At 44.8% G+C, this 19519-nt stretch overlaps 1 protein-coding gene across 1 annotated transcript in view; it reads left to right on the top strand.

Annotated features, from left to right (window-relative positions):
- Window positions 1-19519, top strand: part of RNF157 (ring finger protein 157) — an 83289-nt gene that overhangs the window by 34764 nt on the left and 29006 nt on the right. Inside the window, exon 3 of the mRNA XM_058704682.1 lies at window positions 19024-19112. Within this exon, the coding sequence (XP_058560665.1) occupies window positions 19024-19112 (89 nt within the window). The remainder of the gene's footprint in view (window positions 1-19023; window positions 19113-19519) is intronic.

The raw sequence follows: 19519 nt of genomic DNA on the forward strand, positions 1-19519 counted from the left end.
CACCGGGATCAAAAAGTGGAATGTTGCCGGCACCACCTCCCCGTGCCTAACCCTAATTGCATCTGTATTACTTTGTTAAGTAACAGCTTTGTGCAGATAAATGATAAGTATCTTGGGGAAGATAGTTTGCAACTACTGCCTGGATTTTTTTTTTTTTTTTTTAATGCAAAAAAACATCAGCTAAGTTTGCTCCTTCCTTTAGCTACATTTTCTGCATTGGCCAAGGTTAGTGAAACAGGATGTTCCATGTTAGACGTACTGCCTTGCTTTGAGATGGAAGACAGGGATCGTGGTTTTATCTGTCTGGTGTGCGGGCTTCAGGGTATAGTAATATGAAGAGAAGCTATAGAAGGCAGTTATAGCGTAACCTGAGATTATGAGAGAAAGGAGAGAAATTCTCTGGAGAAGAAACTTTGCTGGAGATGAATGAGGAACAGTAGTTTTTAGTAGCTGTTGACTGCTAGTGGGTTACCTTCTCTATATTCAAGGGGCACCTGGGTGGTTCAGTCAGTTAAGCATCCTACTCTTGATTTTGGCTCAGATGAATGATCTCATGGTTGGTGAGTTCGAGCCCCAAGAGAACTGCTTGGAGTTCTCTCTCTCTGCCCCTTCCCTGCTGTCTCTCACGTGCTTTCTCTCTCTCTCTTTCTCAAAATAAATAAATAAAGCTTAAAAAAAAAAGTATTTCAAAATCAGGTTGGATTATAAATGGAAGAGAATTATAAAAGGGAGAAGTAGAGAAGGAAGAGGAAGAAATAGTTTCTTTTCTGTTCTTGCCTTAATTTGGTGTCTGTACTGGTTGAGAATACAGTTTTCTTTACTAATCATTACAGCATGCCGTTGATCTTTTTCTCCCCTCCCTGTGACACAAATCGTTGATTGACTGACTCAATCATTCCTTCCTTCGTTTAACATTTTATTGAACACTTGTGACATTCCAGACTAATGCTGAACACGAGAGACACAAAGGCAGAGCAAATGCAGTCCCTGCCCTAAGGAACTTATCCAGTAGTCAGGAAACCTGAACGTGTCGGAGGAGGGGCTGATGAGCAAAGGCAGAAAGGCATCTAAAGAAGGGAAGGTGGTTTGTGTGTTCCAGATGATTCCATCTAACTGAAGTGTAGCATCCAGAGGGCTGTGGAGCCAGGCCTAGACGGAGGGACCTTGTATGCTTTTCTGCAGGCTTCAGACTTTTCTCCAGTAGCCATGGGGAACCTCTAATGGGTTTTATGGGTTTAAAAAAAAATTTTTTTTTTTTTTTGGAGAGAGAGTATGAGTGGGAGAAAGGGGCAGAAGGAGAGAGAGAGAAACCTTAAGCAGCCTCCACATTCAGCATGAGCCCAATTTGGGGTTCAGTCCCACAACCCCTGGGGTCATGACCTGAACCAAAATCAAGAGTGGGGATGCTCAACCAACTGACCACCCAGGTGTCCCAACTAGTGGGTTTTAAACTGGGTGTCATATAATACACATTTTGAAAGATCACTCAGATGACAGTGTAGAAGATGATTTAGGGGGTTGTGGGGACAGGTAAAGGAGAGCCAGTTGTCCAAATGAGATTTGATGGAGGTCTCGTCTCGGGTTGCAGGGCCAAGGAAGAGGAAGGCCCTGATACGTGAGGCAGGATTCACGTTGGTAAGCAGTGTAAGCGGCAGCATCTAGGCTTTGGTAACTGGACTCTTCTAGGCTCCCCCACAGGACATGGCCAGCTGGTGGGTTTTCCTGTGTGACAGACCCATCCTAGTGTACCTGCTCCTGCAAGCCTTTGATCTTTTCTTCCGGCGACTGCTGCACCAGTTCTGATATCATTTAGTATGGTCCGTTGCTTTTCTAAGCTCCCGAGAGGCCACCTTCCCCAACACGTTAGACCCAGGGAGCTTGCTAAGGTGCTAATTCTGTGTCACGAGAGAATGTCCCCGTAACCAGTGGGCTGTCTCTCATCCAGCTTTATATTCCACACTCCTTGCCCCAGTGCCCTCGGACCACTCCCACGTATGCTTCTAGTCCTATCTGTGTCCGTGTTAGCCTGGGCCTGCACATCTTTGGCATAAAAATCCGTGTGCCCCCCCCGCCCCCCCCCCCCCCAGCAGGCCTAGCAGTCCCCAAGTGAATAATGCTGAGATTTGACCCTAATTATGGTCTACGGCCATGGGGGGAGACGGAAGATGGGCAGGTCCTTTGCAGGGCAAGCACTGTCTTGTAAGGAGCTTGTCTTGTGTGAGAGCACTGTGTCGCCTGTCTTCCAAGGAGAGGGAGTCGAGGGACTCTGGGGTTCATGGTTCTCCAGTGAGTATACATAGATATCCCCTTCTCAAGCCTTAGAGGCCACTCTTTCCCCATCAGAGCCCTGACTTTGCCTTCATAGACTTACCTGGGCTAAGAGCACAGCCTTCTTTTTGTCTTCCACTCCTTGCAGTTAGGTCCTGTGGCTGCAGGAAGTGGCGGTCTTTAAAATTTGCCAAAGGAGGCTGACTGCCTGTCCTACTTGGCTTTAAATTGTTGACTGCCGTGTCCGAGACTTTTTCCCGTTTTGGTGAATGGATGGATCTTAATAATAGCCACCCACTTCTACAGTTTTATCGAAACAATTTCACTTGCACTTCCCGTAAGCCAGCCAGTGGTACACTTACCATAACACGCCAGGGACTGTGTCGGGGGATGGGTCCTCATTGCCATCTGGCCGGTAGGTAACCTACCCCCAACTTGCACCCGCAGAGTCCGTTTCCTTAGGCAGCTGCTGATACCAGGTTCTCTGGAAACAAACGTGAGACGGAGACCTTTGTGAAATCTGTTTATTGAAGGAAGGCTGTCCTGAGAACGGGGACAGCAGAAGCCAGATGGGGCAGGGGAGCAAAACTGAACAACGGTGGGGTCTTGGTAGACACTCGCTTCGGCCTGGTTCCTTGGGAAGCTTTGGAAGACAAGTTGGGTCACAGCGTCGCCCTACCTTGAGGCAAGGGGCCTGGCCTTTCATATGCCCTGCCCAGGTCTCGCTGGTTGCTGACTGCCCTGTGGTGGTCTGATGAAGGGGAAGTCCAGGGCACTTTCTTGGACCAGGAGGCTCTGGTTCCTGATTCCTGGCGAAGGAGCCGCAGTGGGCTGTCGGTGGCCAACATTCTCAGCAGCTGGAGAGTGGGAATGCCGGGAGGGAGTGGAGGTGGGTGTTAGAGCGTCACTGCACACCCCATTCTCACTTCAGCCCTTGGTTGGTTTTTTTTTCCTCGCTTCTTAATTGAGTAGCACATCTTGGAGATCATTCTGGATCTGTTTACATGGGGCTGGCTTGTCCTTTTAAAATTATGCTTCTGGGGGCGTCCGGGTGGCTCAGTCGGTTGAGCGTCCGACTTCCGCTCAGGTCATGATCTCACGGTTTGTGAGTTCGAACCCCGCGTCGGGCTCTGTGCCGACAGCTTGGGGCCTGGAGCCTGTTTCAGTTTCTGTGTCTCCCTCTCCCTCTGCTCCTCCCCTTCTTACACACTGTCTCTCTCTCAAAAATAAAGATTAAAAAAATTTTTTAAATAAAAGTAAAAATTATGCTTCCTGAAGTATAACAGATACACTGAAAGGCAACATCGTATGTACACCTGATTTTCACAAAGCCAACACACCTCTATGACCAGCATCCAGATCAAGAAGTAGAACAGGGCCAGCCTCCCAGAAGCTGCCCTGATACCCCTTCCTATCACTACCTGTAACTCAGCCTGGCCACTGTCCTCTCTTCTTTCCTGATTTGATCTTTATGTCAGTGGAACCGTGCATATGGCCCTTTTATGTCTGTTTCCTTTCACTCAGTGTTTGTGAGATTTGCTCACCTCATTGCATGTAGCGATGATGCTTGTTGCACGTGTGTTTCTTCCTGCGTGAGTACGCCACAGTTTATCCACCCTACGGTTTACAGCGTTCGGCCGTCTGTTCTGGGCTGTCGCGAATAGTGCCTTTGTGCCCATCCCATTGTATGTATTTTGTTGCGCACGTGGACCCACGTCTGTTCCGAGTATACCTGGGATGGGCATGGCCAGGGCACGGGAGGACGCTGTTGTGGATAACTGCTGAACCGTTTCCCAAAGCTGTTTTGACACCAATTTTACTCCAGCCAGCATGGTTTAGAAATCTCCAGCACCTCGTATTTTCTCTTTTTCATTCTGGTGGGTGTGTAGAATTAATTTTGTTTTTCTTTTTTCTTTTAAATGTTTATGTATTTATTTTGAGAGAGAGAGAGAGAAAGCACAAATTGGTAGACAGTGGTGGGGGGGTGCTCAGAGAGAGAGAGAGAGAGAGAGAGAGAGAGAGGGAGAGGGAGAGAGAGAGAGAATCCCAAGCAGCCTCCACGCTGTCAGCATGGAGCCCAGAGTGGGGCTTCATCTCATGAACTGAGAGATCATGTCTTGAGCTGAAATCAAGAGTTGGACACTTAACCACCTGAGCCACCCACATGCCCCAAGAATTAAGTTTCATTTTCCTGATGACTCATGAGGACGGGCACCTTTATGTTTGTTTATTGGCCATTTGGATTCCTCCTTTGTGAAGTGTCCGTTCAAATCTTTTCCATTAGCTTATCTGATTTTTCTACGAGGTCATCTGCTTTTTCTTTCTTGGTAAGGAAATACTAAGAAAATAGGAGTCCTTTCTCAGATAGATATATGTAAATATATGTTTATATTTACAAAGTCTCTGCTTGCCTTTCATTCTCCCTTTCTTTTAATTTATGTATTTTAACTGAGATATAATTGACGTATGACATTGTGTAAGTTTAAGGTATGCAGTGTGTTGATCTGATATATTTTTATATTGCAGTATGATTGTAGCTTTAGCTAATATCTCTATCAGGTCACATAATTATTTCCTTTGTGTGCAAAGAACCCTAACCTCAACCCTAACCCAAGACCAGCCTAGGTCTTGAGCGCTTCCTGCAGAGTTCAGTAAAACTTCAGTCTTTTGCAAGGCCCAAATAACTCAGTGTGAGGTCAAGCCAGATCTGACAGGAAGAATATTCTATTGAAACTCAAGCTTCTTAGCCTAGCAGAATTTTCTTACTCATCTATATCCAGTTCCAGCCACGGTAATTCACGTTTTCCTTTAACACCAGAAATTCATCTAAACCGGAAGGAAATCTAGTTGTGTTTAATGCTGTGCAGTCAGGGAAGAGGAAGCTGGGAGGTTTACACAGGGACAGTTTAAAACGAGGCCTTTGTTTTTGGACTTTAAAGAGCGGCTCCCCCTCCCACCAGGGTGTGTCCTGCTCTCAGGAGACCATGTGTAGGCTTCTCAAGCAGTGAATTTTCTTGCCCTTTGTAAGCCTCAGACCCCGGGTTCTCCCTCCTAGCATACGCAAGAGGGTCATAAGGCAACTGAACACGCAGCGCTGTGTGCGAGTTGGAAGAGGCCTTTGGCTATTTTATGTAAGTGTTGTAAAGAATATGTCTTGTCATTCTGGAAAGGGCAAAACTATAGGGATAGAAAACAGATCAGTGGTTGCCAGGGCCTGGGGGTGCAGGGAGGGGGTGCCCACAGAAGGGCATGAAGAAACATTTAGGGGTGGTGGAAATGTTCTGTATCTTGATTATGATGGTGGTTACACAACTGTATGTGTTTGTCAAAATTCATAGAACTGCATACTGAAAAGGGTGAATTTTACTTTTGATGTAAATCATATCTCAATAAGCCTGACTTTTTTTTTTTTTTAACATTTATTTATTATTGAGAGACAAAGAGAGACAGAGCATGAGCATGGGAGGGGTAGAGAGAGGGGGAGACACAGAATCCGAAGCAGACTCCAGGCTCCCAGCTGTCAGCACGGAGCCCGATGCGGGGCTTGAACTCACAGACCGCGAGATCATGACCTGAGCTTAACTGACTCAGCCACCTTGGCGCCCCAATAAGCCTGACTTTAAAAAAGAATATATCTTGGAAGGGAGCGGGGATTCATAGATATGCCAGCGTTCTCTCTGAGGCCTGGTCTCCACGTAGCTCAGGGAGCCCCTGTTTGTGGACAGGCACCATGGAGAGGCACAGATCCCAGTGTGGTGGTGGGAGGGGTGGGAGGTCAGCCTGGCTTTTGCACGGGCAGCCCTCGGTCACGGGCGGCCCTCGGTCACAGCCATTAATCCCAGCTCCTCAGCAACGGGTGCATGTGTCTCGCTGCAGGACAGAAGCTGTTCATCCCAGACCTGTGCTTTGTTTTCTTCATTGGTTCATGACTGTTGGGGGTCATGCTGCAGAAGTCCTGTGTGTTCGGCCGCCAGGGCCACAGCAAGAGGAGAGCTTGCCTAACTCTCATTTTACTTTAGCCAGTGTTCTTCTTCCATTTCCGTCTAATCACAAGCCGAGAACCTCAAAGAGCCTACCAGTCACTGTGGTAGGAACTTACGTACCTCCCTGGGAGCTTACTCTTCCCAGGAGTTACAATTCCAATAGAGTAAGTGGCACATTTAGAGTAATTCTCCTGGGTCACAGCAAAGTGAGATGCATCCTAACTGTATTTACTCCGAGTGCTTCGGGATTCACAGTTAAGAGAGGGAGAGCGAGTTGCCGACGTTTCATTTGTACATTCTTTTTTCTAAGCACAAGCGTACCTCGTTTTATTGTGCTTCTTTATTGTACTTGGCACACGTTGAGTTTTTTATAAATAAATTGGAGGTTTATGGCAACCCTGCGTCGAGCACATTCCAACAGCATTTGTTCCCTTCATGTCTCTGTCACATTTTGGTAATTCTTAACAATATTCCAAACTTTTCCATTATTGTATTTGCCGTGGTGATCTGGGATAAGTGATTGTGACTTACCGAAAGCTCAGAAGATGGTTAGCATTCTTTAGCAATAAGATACTTTTAAATTAAGGTATGTACATCATTTGTTTTTGTTTTTTACACAGAATGCTATTCCGTGTTTAAGAGACTACAGCATAGTGTGAACATCATTTTTATATGCACTGGGAAACCAAAATATTCGTTCGACGTGCTTTATTGCAGCATTCTGGACCCGAACCCACAATCTCTCCGAAGTATGCCTGTGTCCACAATTGCATTACAGGTAGAATTCTTTAAAGAAGAGACAGTATTATCACTAACAGTGATTGCTAATGATCACCAGTATTTTCATAGCACTGTATGATTTTTAAAACATTTCTTATTTGATTTTAATCGCCCTAGGAGATAGACAGGGCTGTAAATCCCATCTCACAGACGAGGAAACTGAGGCTGAGACGATAAATTACTCACCCGAGGTCTCACTTATCAATAAGTGCGAGAACCGAGGCACGAAACCGGGTCTTCCAGCTCCTGGTGTTGCCATCAGTTCGTTAAATAATTTCATCTTCCTTCTCCAGTCTTGCACAGGGTTCACTGGCAGGACCGGAGGGTCTTAACGCCTCATTAAACTTAATAAATGTTGCCCCACAAACCTTTATTAAAAAACACGTGGCAGTGTGCGTTGTCCAGTTATTTTGTGAACACTGTTTGTGCCAGCCTGCCACGTAGCCCGAGGGCCAAATGTTCAGAATCCTGAGAGCCACCGTGGACACATGCTTTTCTGAAGATCTTACTCCTGTATTCGTTCTACAGATACCTCCTCCTGTCTTGTCCGTGTTCTGGTCTAATCACTCTGGGCCATACAAAGACAACTCTAACATGGATTTTTCCCTCCAGTTTATAATCTCGCAGGAAGAGCAGACACAGACCACACAGAGAGGACGTGATCGTGAATTGTACAGTTTCACAGAAGCCCTGAGAAAGGCGCTCTATGACATCAGTGTTGCAGACTTGGAAGGTGCCACTAAAGCGCTTGAACTTGTGGTTTGTTGTTTAATGCTGTTTCTTGACAAACCAGAGTGCTGAGAACTGCTGTGGTATTCGGCAGTGAAACTAAAGCCTCTGTGTTGGAGGAATTTCCTCGAAATTTCTTTGAAACCTACTGAAGCCAAGCGCACACACTCTCACCTCTGTTTCCTGTTGTCATCGTACACCCCACCTTACGGGAAACTGTGCTTCTTGTTGTTGCATTTCAAAGAAAAATTTGGTTAATTTTTTCAGCTTTGAAAGGGATGCATAGTGGCCTTATTTTGTCATGAAGCTGTTCCACAAATTCTATAAAAGTCAAAGGCTTCTGAGTCAAACAGCAGTTGGTTACACGTACACACCAGCATCCCTAAGGAGCACGCTCTCTGCATTCTCTCAAGTGGCCTTACCAGGTCAATCACATAAAATAGCCCTGATTATTACAGACGTCAACCACACATAGGCTTTATCTATAGAAGGCAACACTGGTAAGCAAGCTTTGCAGTAAAGGTTGCTCTAAGAATAGAATAGAATGTAGTTCCTAGCCATATATTCTACTCACTAAAATGTTAAATGTTATAAACACTGGAAGTGTATCTCGTCAGCCTTAAAAATAAAAGATAGTATTTATTTAATGCTTATTAATGTTTTTTAATGTTTATTTATTTGGGAGAGAGAAAAAGAGAGCACCAGCAGGGGAGGGGCAGAGAGAGAGGGAGACACAGAATCCGAAGCAGGCTCCGGGCTCTGAGCCGTCAGCACAGAACCTGATGCAGGGCTTGAACTCACGAACCACGAGACCATGACCTGAGCCGAAGTCAGACCCTCAACCGACTGAGCCACTCAGGTGCCCCCAAAAATAAATAATATTTTTTTTTATTAAAAAAAATTTTTTTTTTAATATTTATTGATTTTTGAGACAGAGAGAGACAGAGCATGAACGGGGGAAGGGCCAGAAAGAGAGGGAGACACAGAATCTGAAGCAGGCTCCAGGCTCTGAGCTGTCAGCACAGATCCTGATGCGGGGCTGGAACTCATGGACCGTGAGATCATGACCCGAGCGAAGTCGGATGCTCAACCGACTGAGCCACCCAGGCGCCCCAATAATATTTTTTAAAAGAAAGAGAACACGCAGTGAGCCTAAGCACTTCATAGAAGTAATGATAATAATAAATACCTGTGGGCAGAGTTTACTGTCTACAAAACTATCTCACAGTTAATAGCTAAGCTATTGTCTCCTGGCCCCTAACCACCCCAGAGGCTGGAACTGGCGTCCAGGGGTCATGTTTCTCCGTTACCCGCTGTTCCCTGCCAGGCTCTACCAACAGGGAGCGCTGGAAGGGCTGGAGGAAGAGAAGGGCCCACCTCAAAAGTCTAGTAGGGATTGCGTTGAATCTGCAGATTGCTTTGGGTAACGTGGACTTTTTAACGATATTAATTCTTCCAATCCATGAGCACGGAATATTTGTCTTTCGGTCCGTGTCCTCTTCAATTTCTTTCTGTCAGCTATATCCAAAAAGAAGAAGCAGTCTGAGCCCAGCTTCACAGGGCCTCTGGGATCTGATAACCCCCACTCTCTCCTCTGTTCTCCCAGCCCTTAGAGGAGGTAGCTGCTTCCTGAAGTCACCCTCTGTCAGCTCAGGGTCCCCTTCTCGTGTTTTAGTTCTCCAGTGCCTGTTTAACCCGTGCCTTAGAATAGATTCTCTCTGTTAAAGTAACCAGTGTGGTTTCTGTTTTCCTAATCTGCCCTTGATTAATACAGCCTTTAATGTCACAAATTGTGAGGCATATTTTACTGGTGAGGGATGGAGACTTACTTAAGTAACGTACAGTGATTTATCTGAAAGTACACAACCAGTAGTACATGAGCCAGGACCTGGACCTTCCACTTTGAGATCCTCTGCTTTCCATTTGTGTATTTATTTATTTATTTATTTATTTTTGAGAGAGAGAGCACATGCGCACATGAGCGGAGGAGGGACTGAGAAGGGGACAGAGGATCCAAAGCAGGCTCTACACTGACAGCAGAGACCCTGATGTGGGGCTCAAACTCAAGCTGTGAGATCATGACCTGAGCTGAAGGCAGATGCTTAACTGACTGAGCCACCCAGGTGCCACCTGAACTTATTTAAAAAAAATAATTTTATCCTTGGGCGTCTGGGTGGCTTAGTCGGTTACGTGTCCGACTTTGGCTCAGGTCATAATCGTACGGTTCGTGAGTTCAAGCCCCGCACTGGGCTTGGTGCCGTCAGTGTGGAGCCTGCTTGGGATCCTCTGCCTCTTCCTCTCTCTGCCTGTCTCTCCCCCACTCGCTCTCTCAAAAATAAACATTTGTTTAAGAAATAATTTTATGTTTACAGAAGAATTGTAAAGGTAGTGGAGAATTCCCATAATACCCTTCCTCCAGCTTCTGCTACTGTTAACCTCTTACACACCACGGTACATTTATCCCAACTAAAAATTAGCATAGGTGCATTACTATTTTAAACTACAGACTTTACCCAGCTTTCTTTTCACACACATAAAAAAGCAAACAAACAAACAAAAAAACCCCACAAAACAAAAAACCCTACAGACTTTATTAGGACCACCCCAGTTTTTCCATGTCTCTTTTCCGTTCCCAAATCTAATCCGGGATCCCACATCACCTTTGGTTGTCACCTCTCATCTGTGACAGCGTCTTAGTGTTTCCTTATTTCTCACGACCGTGACAATTTTGAGATGTACCGTTAGATATTCTCTAGAACTTCCCTTGGTTTGGGTTTTCTGGTAATTAGACCAAGGCTACAGATTTGGGGGAAGAGTACCACAGAGGGAAGTGCTCCTCTGATCGCATCACCTCAGAGGTACCTGATAGCTCATGACTTACTACTGGCGATGGTGACCTTGATCACTTGGTCCAAGTGGGATCTGTCAGGTTTGCCCACTATACGCCTTTCCTTTTCCATAATTTATTTGTTAGAAGCCAGCCACTAAATCTTGCTGTACTTTTCACTGCCCACTTAATTATGGAGCTGTGCTTTCCGAACAGATTATTATCCGGCGCTTAAAGGATCTTTGTGTTCATGGCCGCGAATTACAAACCTAGGAGTCAGATTCGTGATGTTGGGAGATGCGATGGTGTAGTGCTTCTTGGGGAATTATTATCCATTGTATCCATCTTTGTGTTGCACCATGGTTCAACTTGGAACTTGGCCGTCTTTAGTCTCAGGAAGCTTTTGGTTAACACTAGGACACCTATTTATTCTTGATGAACTGGAATCACCTCTGACAAGCCCTGAAATACAAGCAGAAGCTCAGGGTCTTCACAGCATGCAGGAAATCGGTAAAAAGAGGAAGAGCCATAGAGACACGGTTGCTGGGAATAGGGAAATTGGAGATGTTAAAGCATGTGGCTGAAGAAGTGGAGATTTGCAAGAACAGGCTGAGAGATGACAGGCACAGAGAGGTGCAGAGATCTCAGGTAGGAGGCCAAGGAAGGGACGGGGACGGATCCCACGAAGAGAGGGAAGCCAGTGACAAAAATCGAACTTCAGGCCGGACTCTGAACATGGTTTATTGTAATATGTGCATTTTGTCTCTGAGACTCACCATCCAGGACAATAGTTACAGTTCTAGCTGCTAGATTTCACTATATACAGTACTTAAATGAGCTTAGACTTTCATATGAGCCAAATAAAGTAGTTCAGTTGGGTTATGGAACCTTGGGTATTCACTGCTACTAAGGAGTGGCTGAAGAATAATCAGAGCTCTCACAACTTTTGGAACTTGAGCAGGGCAACATGGAGCTCATCACCTTGTTAAATTAGCTGCAGACTACAGATCGTAATGTTAATAACTTACAAATTAAAACCATCAGACATGAGCTATAGATTTTTATTGCATGCTATTTTGTTCTAATTATATGGGGTTTCCATATCTTGTGGTTAGCTAAAGAAAATAAAATCTCATTAGGGTCACCGATTCAGAGTGATGGCGTTCTTCCTAGGGCTATATCTGTGAATAGATAGCCTTGCCAAAGTCTCCAGACCGCACCAGGGATGAGAATCCTGTAACTGATTGGCTTATAAACTTAACTATGTCCGTATTTCATGCTGTCTTTTTTTCAGGCAAGAGCATATTTTCTTTCCAGGAATGTGAGAAGAGACTTGACAACTCTTGTGATTAACCTTGGACCTCATTTATATAGTTTTAGAGTCAATATATTTCAGTGGGGCACAGGAAGACAGCAGAGCAGTTTACAGTTTTTTGGTTTTGCTTTTTTTTTATGTTTATTTTTTATTCATTCATTTATTTATTTATTTGAGAGAGAGCACGGGGGAGGGGCAGAGAGAGAGGGGGACAGAGGATCTGAAGCAGGCTCCACACTGACAGCAGAGAGTCTGATGCAGGGCTCGAACTCAAGAAACATGAGATCATGACCTGAGCCAAAGTCAGACACTTAACTAACTGAGCCACCCAGGCGCCCCAGTTTTTTGTTTTTTGAAATATGGAATGAAGAAGGCTTTGTTCCTCTTGCCCTTCTTAGGGATTGGCCTCTTGAAAATGCCTGTTTCAAAATGACTGGAAAACGAAGAGCCTGGGTGGCTCAGTCCGTTAAGCGTCCCAAGTTCGGCTCAGGTCATGATCTCACAATTGGGGAGTTTAAGCCCCGCATCAGGCTCTGTGCTGACAGTGAGGAGCCTGCTTGGGATTCTGTCTCCCTCTCTCTCTGCCTCTTACCCACGTGCACACGCTGTCTCTAAAAATAAGGAAGTAAACATTTTTTAAAAATGACCAGAAAACTAGCATTTGGTGGCATTAGAACATTCATATGCTTCATTGGGGGAGAAATAGGTGTTGTATATTAAAATACCTATTTCAGCTAATGCTGCTGCTTGTCTCTTTGGACGCATTCTTCGCATACAGTGTCAGGCATCTCAAAATCTCTTGCTTAAAAGTGGATTCTTATTTGTGAGCTGGGTTATGAGTCTTCTGACCAGATGAAATCCGGAAGTCAGGCGTCTGGAATGGAGTGCTTGTCTGAAAGTAGTTTCTCTGGCCATTAGTCATTATTTACCAACTTGCTTGGAGGGAAAAGATGACTGTGTCTGCTTTAATAAAAGCACTACTTCTTCCCTTTTAACCCCCCTTAAAATTAGCTGGTGTTAGGCAAAACCCTGTATATCTAAAAACAGCTCATCCTCAGGAAGGTACTTTTATTTTAGGAGCACAGTAGGATTGGGTTGTGCTTTATCCTGATCCTTCCCGGGAGGGGCCTGGTTTTGGCGAGGGCTTTCTGTCAGTGGGGAACTGAAAGTCGAGTAGGTTTCATTTGTCACCAAAGCAGTACATAGCAATGGTCACTGACCTAGATCCGTGTGGTTTCATGGTGGATGCTTTACTCTGCAGTGGATTTTCCATGTTTTTCTTATCACCGGTTAGAGGGATCGGAGAGACTTGGTTAATTGGGCACACTCATACTAGGGCTTAAATATTTTGGGAAAGGTCAACATAAGATGTGATGTCACATGGCCATGACATTGGCCCTGTGTGCTTCCTGCCAGGAGACCTTGCAAAAGAGTTAACGGACTATAAATAGGCTGCCTTCTTGGACTGATTCCTTTGGTAACCAACCCTGAACACAGAGCATCTTTGTGTTCAGGTCATCGTGTGACACCCTTTTGGTGTGTCCCTCACATTTCTGATATAAGCGAAAAGAGTGTCTTGTATGTTGTCAGCTTTGTGATCGCCAGTCTTTCTACACTGGTGATTGACTCCCCACGAGGGTTGGATGGGAGATTCGTGAAAAGGGGTTTTTAACAGCTGTGAATATAGCTTATTTGATGCTCTGGTCTATAGCAGGGACAATACAGTCTGTCTCAGCGCTGCAGCTGGTAAATAGGCAAATTCATTTCAGAGCACTCAAGCCGAGACTAAACTGTTCTCCCCTGACACCGATCTAAGAAAATGTTCTAAAGCATCGCAATTCTAAAAATACCCACTGGTGAGTCTAGGACACACTACACATCTGAGAAGAGGGGAAATAGCGAAAGCTGAGAACATAAGCAGACATCAAATAAAAAGGAGGTGACATTTACATATAAAAATCCAAAAAATCTATAAAAGACAGGGTTTCTGTAGTGCTGTAAATGAGTTACTCGTCTGGCCCCAGATGTCGGTTTCCATAGTAACTATTACTTGATTCTTTAGTACAAATATTACAAGACTGCTAATATATTAAATGAGTTCTTTTCTATTTTAATCATTGAAGATTGGCTAAAATAATATCCTCTCTCTTTGGAAGCAGGTTTTTGGCATTTGGGGCCTTTGCTTTCCTAAATAAAAACTGCATTAGTGCATTTGAATTTGCTTTTCTCCCCCACCTTTTTTCTTCCCTGTTTTTTTCTTTTTTCTATTAAGATTCCTTCCAAGGAATGTTCATGGCATCACTGTTTGTAATAGTGAAAACTAGAAACAGACCAAGTGTTCATTAGTGAACGATTAGTGACTAAGTCATGGCATGAGGTAGACTTCTCTCAAAGAACCCCAGGGCCCCTTGGAACAATTCCGGGGATCAGAGAAAAACACAAGATTAACCTGGAATATCTTGTGGGACCAGAAAGTAAGGAAGTGCTCAGAAAACAATGGGGGCATGTCAAAGGACACAGTAACCACCTTGAAGGAGCCCCCCCACAGCCAAATCTGGGAGGCTGTATGCATCTGATCAGGCCTAAATCTAATAGTAAACGTTAGCAAATTATGTACTTAAAAACTTTTTTATTGAAGTTAATTGCTTATTTTTATGAATGGCTATAGCCCTTTTTATAGACTACTGGGAATCGCCTCATAATTTACAACTAAAATAAGATGTTCTATTACCTTACATGCCTTGTGACCATATTTTCTACGACAAAATGTGTGCATCCGTTGGGGTGGTTTAACAAAATACTTGAAAATTAGAATGGTTTAGAAGTCTAGGATATATGGGTGATACACACACACATATATACGTGTGTATACTTTGTACGTATACACACACACACACACACACACACACACTCACACACCCAGCCACGCATGCTTCTGTTGAGTCTAAACTGGCAGTTCCACATTTGGTCACTAGGTGGCACTTGGCCAGCGTAAGGCTAACGTAAAAGGAAACTGATGAACACCAGGATAAAAGGCCAAAGAGGAACTTGCTCAGTATTCACAGGGAACCCTGATTGGCAGTCCCCCGGGGCTCATTGAAAGGGTTCATTTGGCTGAGCCTGTACCATACTCCTATCCTGGACATGAGGTGTTTGGGATTTAAATTATTCTGAGATTTGGTCTTATTTCAGTGCAGAAGCAGCAGGCCAGTGAGCGTAGTGGCCCAACAAAAGCTGTCACGGCTCTGGGCCCCTTACAAGCAGGACCAGGAGAGGTGTGCCGGGTCCCTCATTGAATCCCAGGCCTAGCACGGAGTACTCAGGATGAAGCGAGAGTGTTGAATGGATGGGTACCCATCTTTGTGCTTTGAAAATAGTTTAGAGGAACCCACTGTGCTCTAGAAATCTCTCTCAGTGCCATGCGTTTGAGCACCTCGGGCAGGAGAGGCGCAGTGACTGCCTCTGCTGTGGCCGCCATACCCTGAATGTACAAACAAAAGGAGTTTGTCATGCTGTGCTCCAAGAAAGCTTTTCTCTGAGAAGACCTTGGATACTCCTGTTAGAATTTAAAAGGAGTATGGCATTAGGTATGCTTTTGTATGTACTGCTGGCTGAGTAAGCGTAAGGATGGAATCCAGAGTTTCGACTGTAACTTGCAGAACCTGAACAGGATGCGGTGCCTTCTGCAATGAGTGTTTAACGGTCAGGCTCTCTACGCTCTGCTCAGGTTCCTAGAATACTCCCGGGATCAGAACAACCCATAGACTTGCCCTGCACTAGCTGAGGCAGCTACAAGAGGAAGAACCAGAACTCTTGGTTCTGGGTTCAAATCCTGATTCTGCTATTAGGCCTGGATCTTCAGTAATCATACAATCTTTTGAATCTCAGTGTCTTTATCTGCAAAGTGAGGATGTTAATACTGACTTTCTTCATTTATCCCATCAGCCAGCATAATTTTTGAGTTCGTCCGGGACTTTGCAATCTGGTGTGCATGGCAAACACGTCTCCCAGTGTTGAGCCTATTGAATAAAAATGTATTTAAACTGGGGACGGATGGTGGCGACGGAAGCACGGCGTGTGAATGTACGTGAGGCCACCAAACCGTGTACTTAGAATGGTGAAGGTGAACATTTTCATGTTCTGTGTATTTTACCACAATCAAGTAAAGTAAAATGAAAAACAAAATATCCAAAGAACCCAGCATCGTCCTGGCACATAGTAGACTCAGGATCCACTCGGTAACCATCCATTGAGCTCGGGAGTGAGTGGTGACAAGGAGGACCACTAGATACAAGTGCCCTGGCACAATTAGCCCAGTCAGTGGGAAGAAATGGCCTTTTCTGTCTTGGACAAAGCATGCCACCAGGCCCACCGATGGAGGAAGACTGTCGAGCCTCTGCAGGGCATATCCTGACTTCTTGCCTCAAGCTCAAGGTGGGCGTATGGAATGCCTTCCTGTTCCTCAGGCATCATCCTGGAGCACATCAACTGAACAGCCTCACGAAGGACGCCTAAGTGCAGTTTCGGGGATTCTGCTTCACTCTTCATAACGAAGACAGGGTTTAGGTAAAGACGAGTGGACAAAGAATTAAGTTTGGTCTGGTCAGGGACCGATGGACAAAACCTCTGAGGTCAGTACCTTTATGACCGAGGATTGAGGCTCAGGGATTATTCGAGGTGGAGGACGAAGAGCATTAGTTTTTCTTTTTCACTTTCCTTTTGTTTTTCTTTTTTTGGGGGTATAGAGGGTAAAGGGTGAAGAAAGAAGGAAGAATCACCTTTTTTTTTTCTTTTTTTAAACTCAGGAGTTATGGATAACTCCCAAGTACCTGTGCAAATGAATATGATTAACTTTGCTACTCCAGAAAAAAATTTTAATCCCAAAGTCATTTATTTTGGCTTTAGAATAGACTAGCACTTGTGTCGGATTTTCTCGCCTAATTACTTTTTGCTTAAGCTTGTTTTAAAATTGTTTTAAATTCCTTTAGTGTGACAGCCTAGGGAAGTGGGGGGGGGGTGGAGGGGAACAGGCCACAGAGAGGATCTGAACTAGAATTGAAGCTTTCCTATAGAAAAGCCCCCTCATACGCTGCCAGTGGGAGAGCAAAATTGGAATCAGCTTTCTGGAAAACAATTTGGCAAAATATTTTTTAAAGTCTTCAAAATATGCTTACTCTTTGATCCAGTAATTCCACTTCTAGGAATTTGTCCTAAAGAAGTAATCAAACAAGCATGCGGTAATGTAGGGACAAGGCACTCACCACAACATTGGTATCGGCAAAAACAACAAATAAAAGAAGAAGAAGAAGAAGAAGAAGAAGAAGAAGAAGAAGAAGAAGAAGAAGAAGAAGAAGAAGGAAAACCAATGGAAAGCATTGAATAATATGGAATTGGTCAAAGAAAGTACGCTGCTGTCTCTGATGTGTGTAGCCACATTGGCAGATTGATTACAGACTTTAAAAGTGTTTACCGCATCTTTCTAAATGAGAAACGGAAAAAATTAGTGGGCACGGCTGCATAGATATCTCTGCACAGAAACAGTGCAGAGATACAGAGATGGGTGGGTAAGTAGACAGGGAGATGGACAGATGGATGAGTGAGGGGGTAGATGCCTGTCTGGAGAGACATATTCGGCAGTGTTAACTTTGGTGTTGCTGAGTGCTGAAATTATGGCTGATTTTGTAGTGTTTGTGTGTTTTTCAGATTTTCTGCTTGAACACGTATTGCTTTATAATTAGAAAAGCCAACCACCCTGTATTTTTTTTTAAATTTTTTTAACATTTATTTATTTTTGAGACAGAGAGAGACAGAGTATGAACAGGGGAGGGGCAGAGAGAGAGGGAGACACAGAATCTGAAATGGGCTCCAGGCTCTGAGCTGTCAGCACAGAGCCCGACACGGGGCTCGAACCCACGGACCGCGAGATCATGACCTGAGCCAAAGTCGGACGCCTAACCGACTGAGCCACCCAGGCGCCCCCCACCCTGTATTTTAAAAGACTACATGTTTAATGTATCCATGAAAAAGTAAAATGTTGCTCTCTAATACCCACAAGGTGGGTAATCTGAAGGCGCATGATTGTAGGCTGAATGTATTTTCTTAAGGGTCCCATTTCATTACAAGTGAATTATCAGCAGTCATACTGAATACATAAAATCACAGGTACCGCGGGTTCAATTATGGTTCCCAAGAAAAAGAGCCACATTCAGCAAAAATCTGTGAAGGCACAATTAGAGTATAATGTGGGCATCCTATTTTCTGATCCCAGCACTAGGAGGTAGACTCTTAGAGCCTAGGAGTACCACAGTTTGGCCAAGCTACAGAGACTGGCGGGTTTTCTGTGAATTATATGTAAAAAACGTATATTGTCCAGGTAACACTAGAACAGTCATTCTTAAGTGTCTGAAAGCAAGTCTCGCTTAACGTTTCTACTGTTTTCCCTTTCTTATCACATTATCATCATACAGAACTCCAAATCCAGCCCTCTAAGTGGGGCAAGAGTGAAAGCATAAGGTAAATGACAGGCAAGCACAGACCTCTTAGGACCCCAAAATAGCTCTTGGCTCACATTTTAAAGGACTCTGCTTTATAGAACCAGCTGCAGGGAAAATTTGTTCTTCACTGTTTGCAGCCTCAGCTCTGTACACAGGATGGGCTTCTCTTTTATTTACGGTCCCTAAATCCCGAAGACACCATGTGGCTTCACTGAAGGAAAAACCTTGCAGGTCTGGCTCCCTGTCGTCTCAGGTCAGATGGAAAAGCCTTTTGTGATTAACTCGGCCACAGTATGTCCTTTGGTATTTGGAACTTCAGTGAGAGTTTTTATTAGTTACTCGCATTTTGAATCCTGACTCAAATGAACTGCATCTAATGGAAAAAGCAGAGAAATCTCGCCCTTTTGACGCCAAATCGAATCTCCGAATCTCCGTTCTACCACTAGCTGTGACCTTGGGCAAGTTCACTTAACATGTCAGGTCCGGGTGTCCTCACTTAGTTAGGAGAGTGGCGCCTTCCCGTCTCACCTCCCAAAGCTGTTGTTTGACAGCCTTGAAGCTGTGTACCAGCCGGGGACAGTGACTGGTCTCTATAAACATGCTGCCTTCTCACTTTGCTTCCGACAGTTTCCTTATGCCGCCCCACCTCCCCAAGAACCTGTGAAGACTCTGAGAAGCCTGATCAACATCCGAAAGGACACACTAAGACTTGTAAAGTAAGTTCCCCTGGGGCTGGGGCTCAGGCCCGGTTCTAGGTGCGGAGCAGCTCCCCTCCCCCACCCCTCAAGAGACTAGCAGAGCAGTTTGCTGCCAGACCCAGAGTCTCATTCCCCTGGCCTCAAGGATGTGAACTGCCCTGGCAGTGATCGAGCAGCCCCTGTCCACGTAGATTAGGTCTTCCCGCATCCAGATTGTCCAGAACTTTATGTGAGAGTCTGTGTTCATGAAAGACTTTCCCCTTTCCCAGAAGCAGTCTTTATTCTTGTTTTATGATAAAATATATATATATATATATTGGAGCGCCTGGGTGGCTCAGTCGGTTAAGTGTCGGAGCCTCTTATCTCGGCTCAGATCATGATCTCGTGGTTCATGAGTTTGAGCTCCTGACAGCAAAGAGCCTGTT

Source organism: Neofelis nebulosa, chromosome 16 (assembly GCF_028018385.1).
Source record: "Neofelis nebulosa isolate mNeoNeb1 chromosome 16, mNeoNeb1.pri, whole genome shotgun sequence".
NCBI classification, from domain to species: domain Eukaryota; kingdom Metazoa; phylum Chordata; class Mammalia; order Carnivora; family Felidae; genus Neofelis; species Neofelis nebulosa.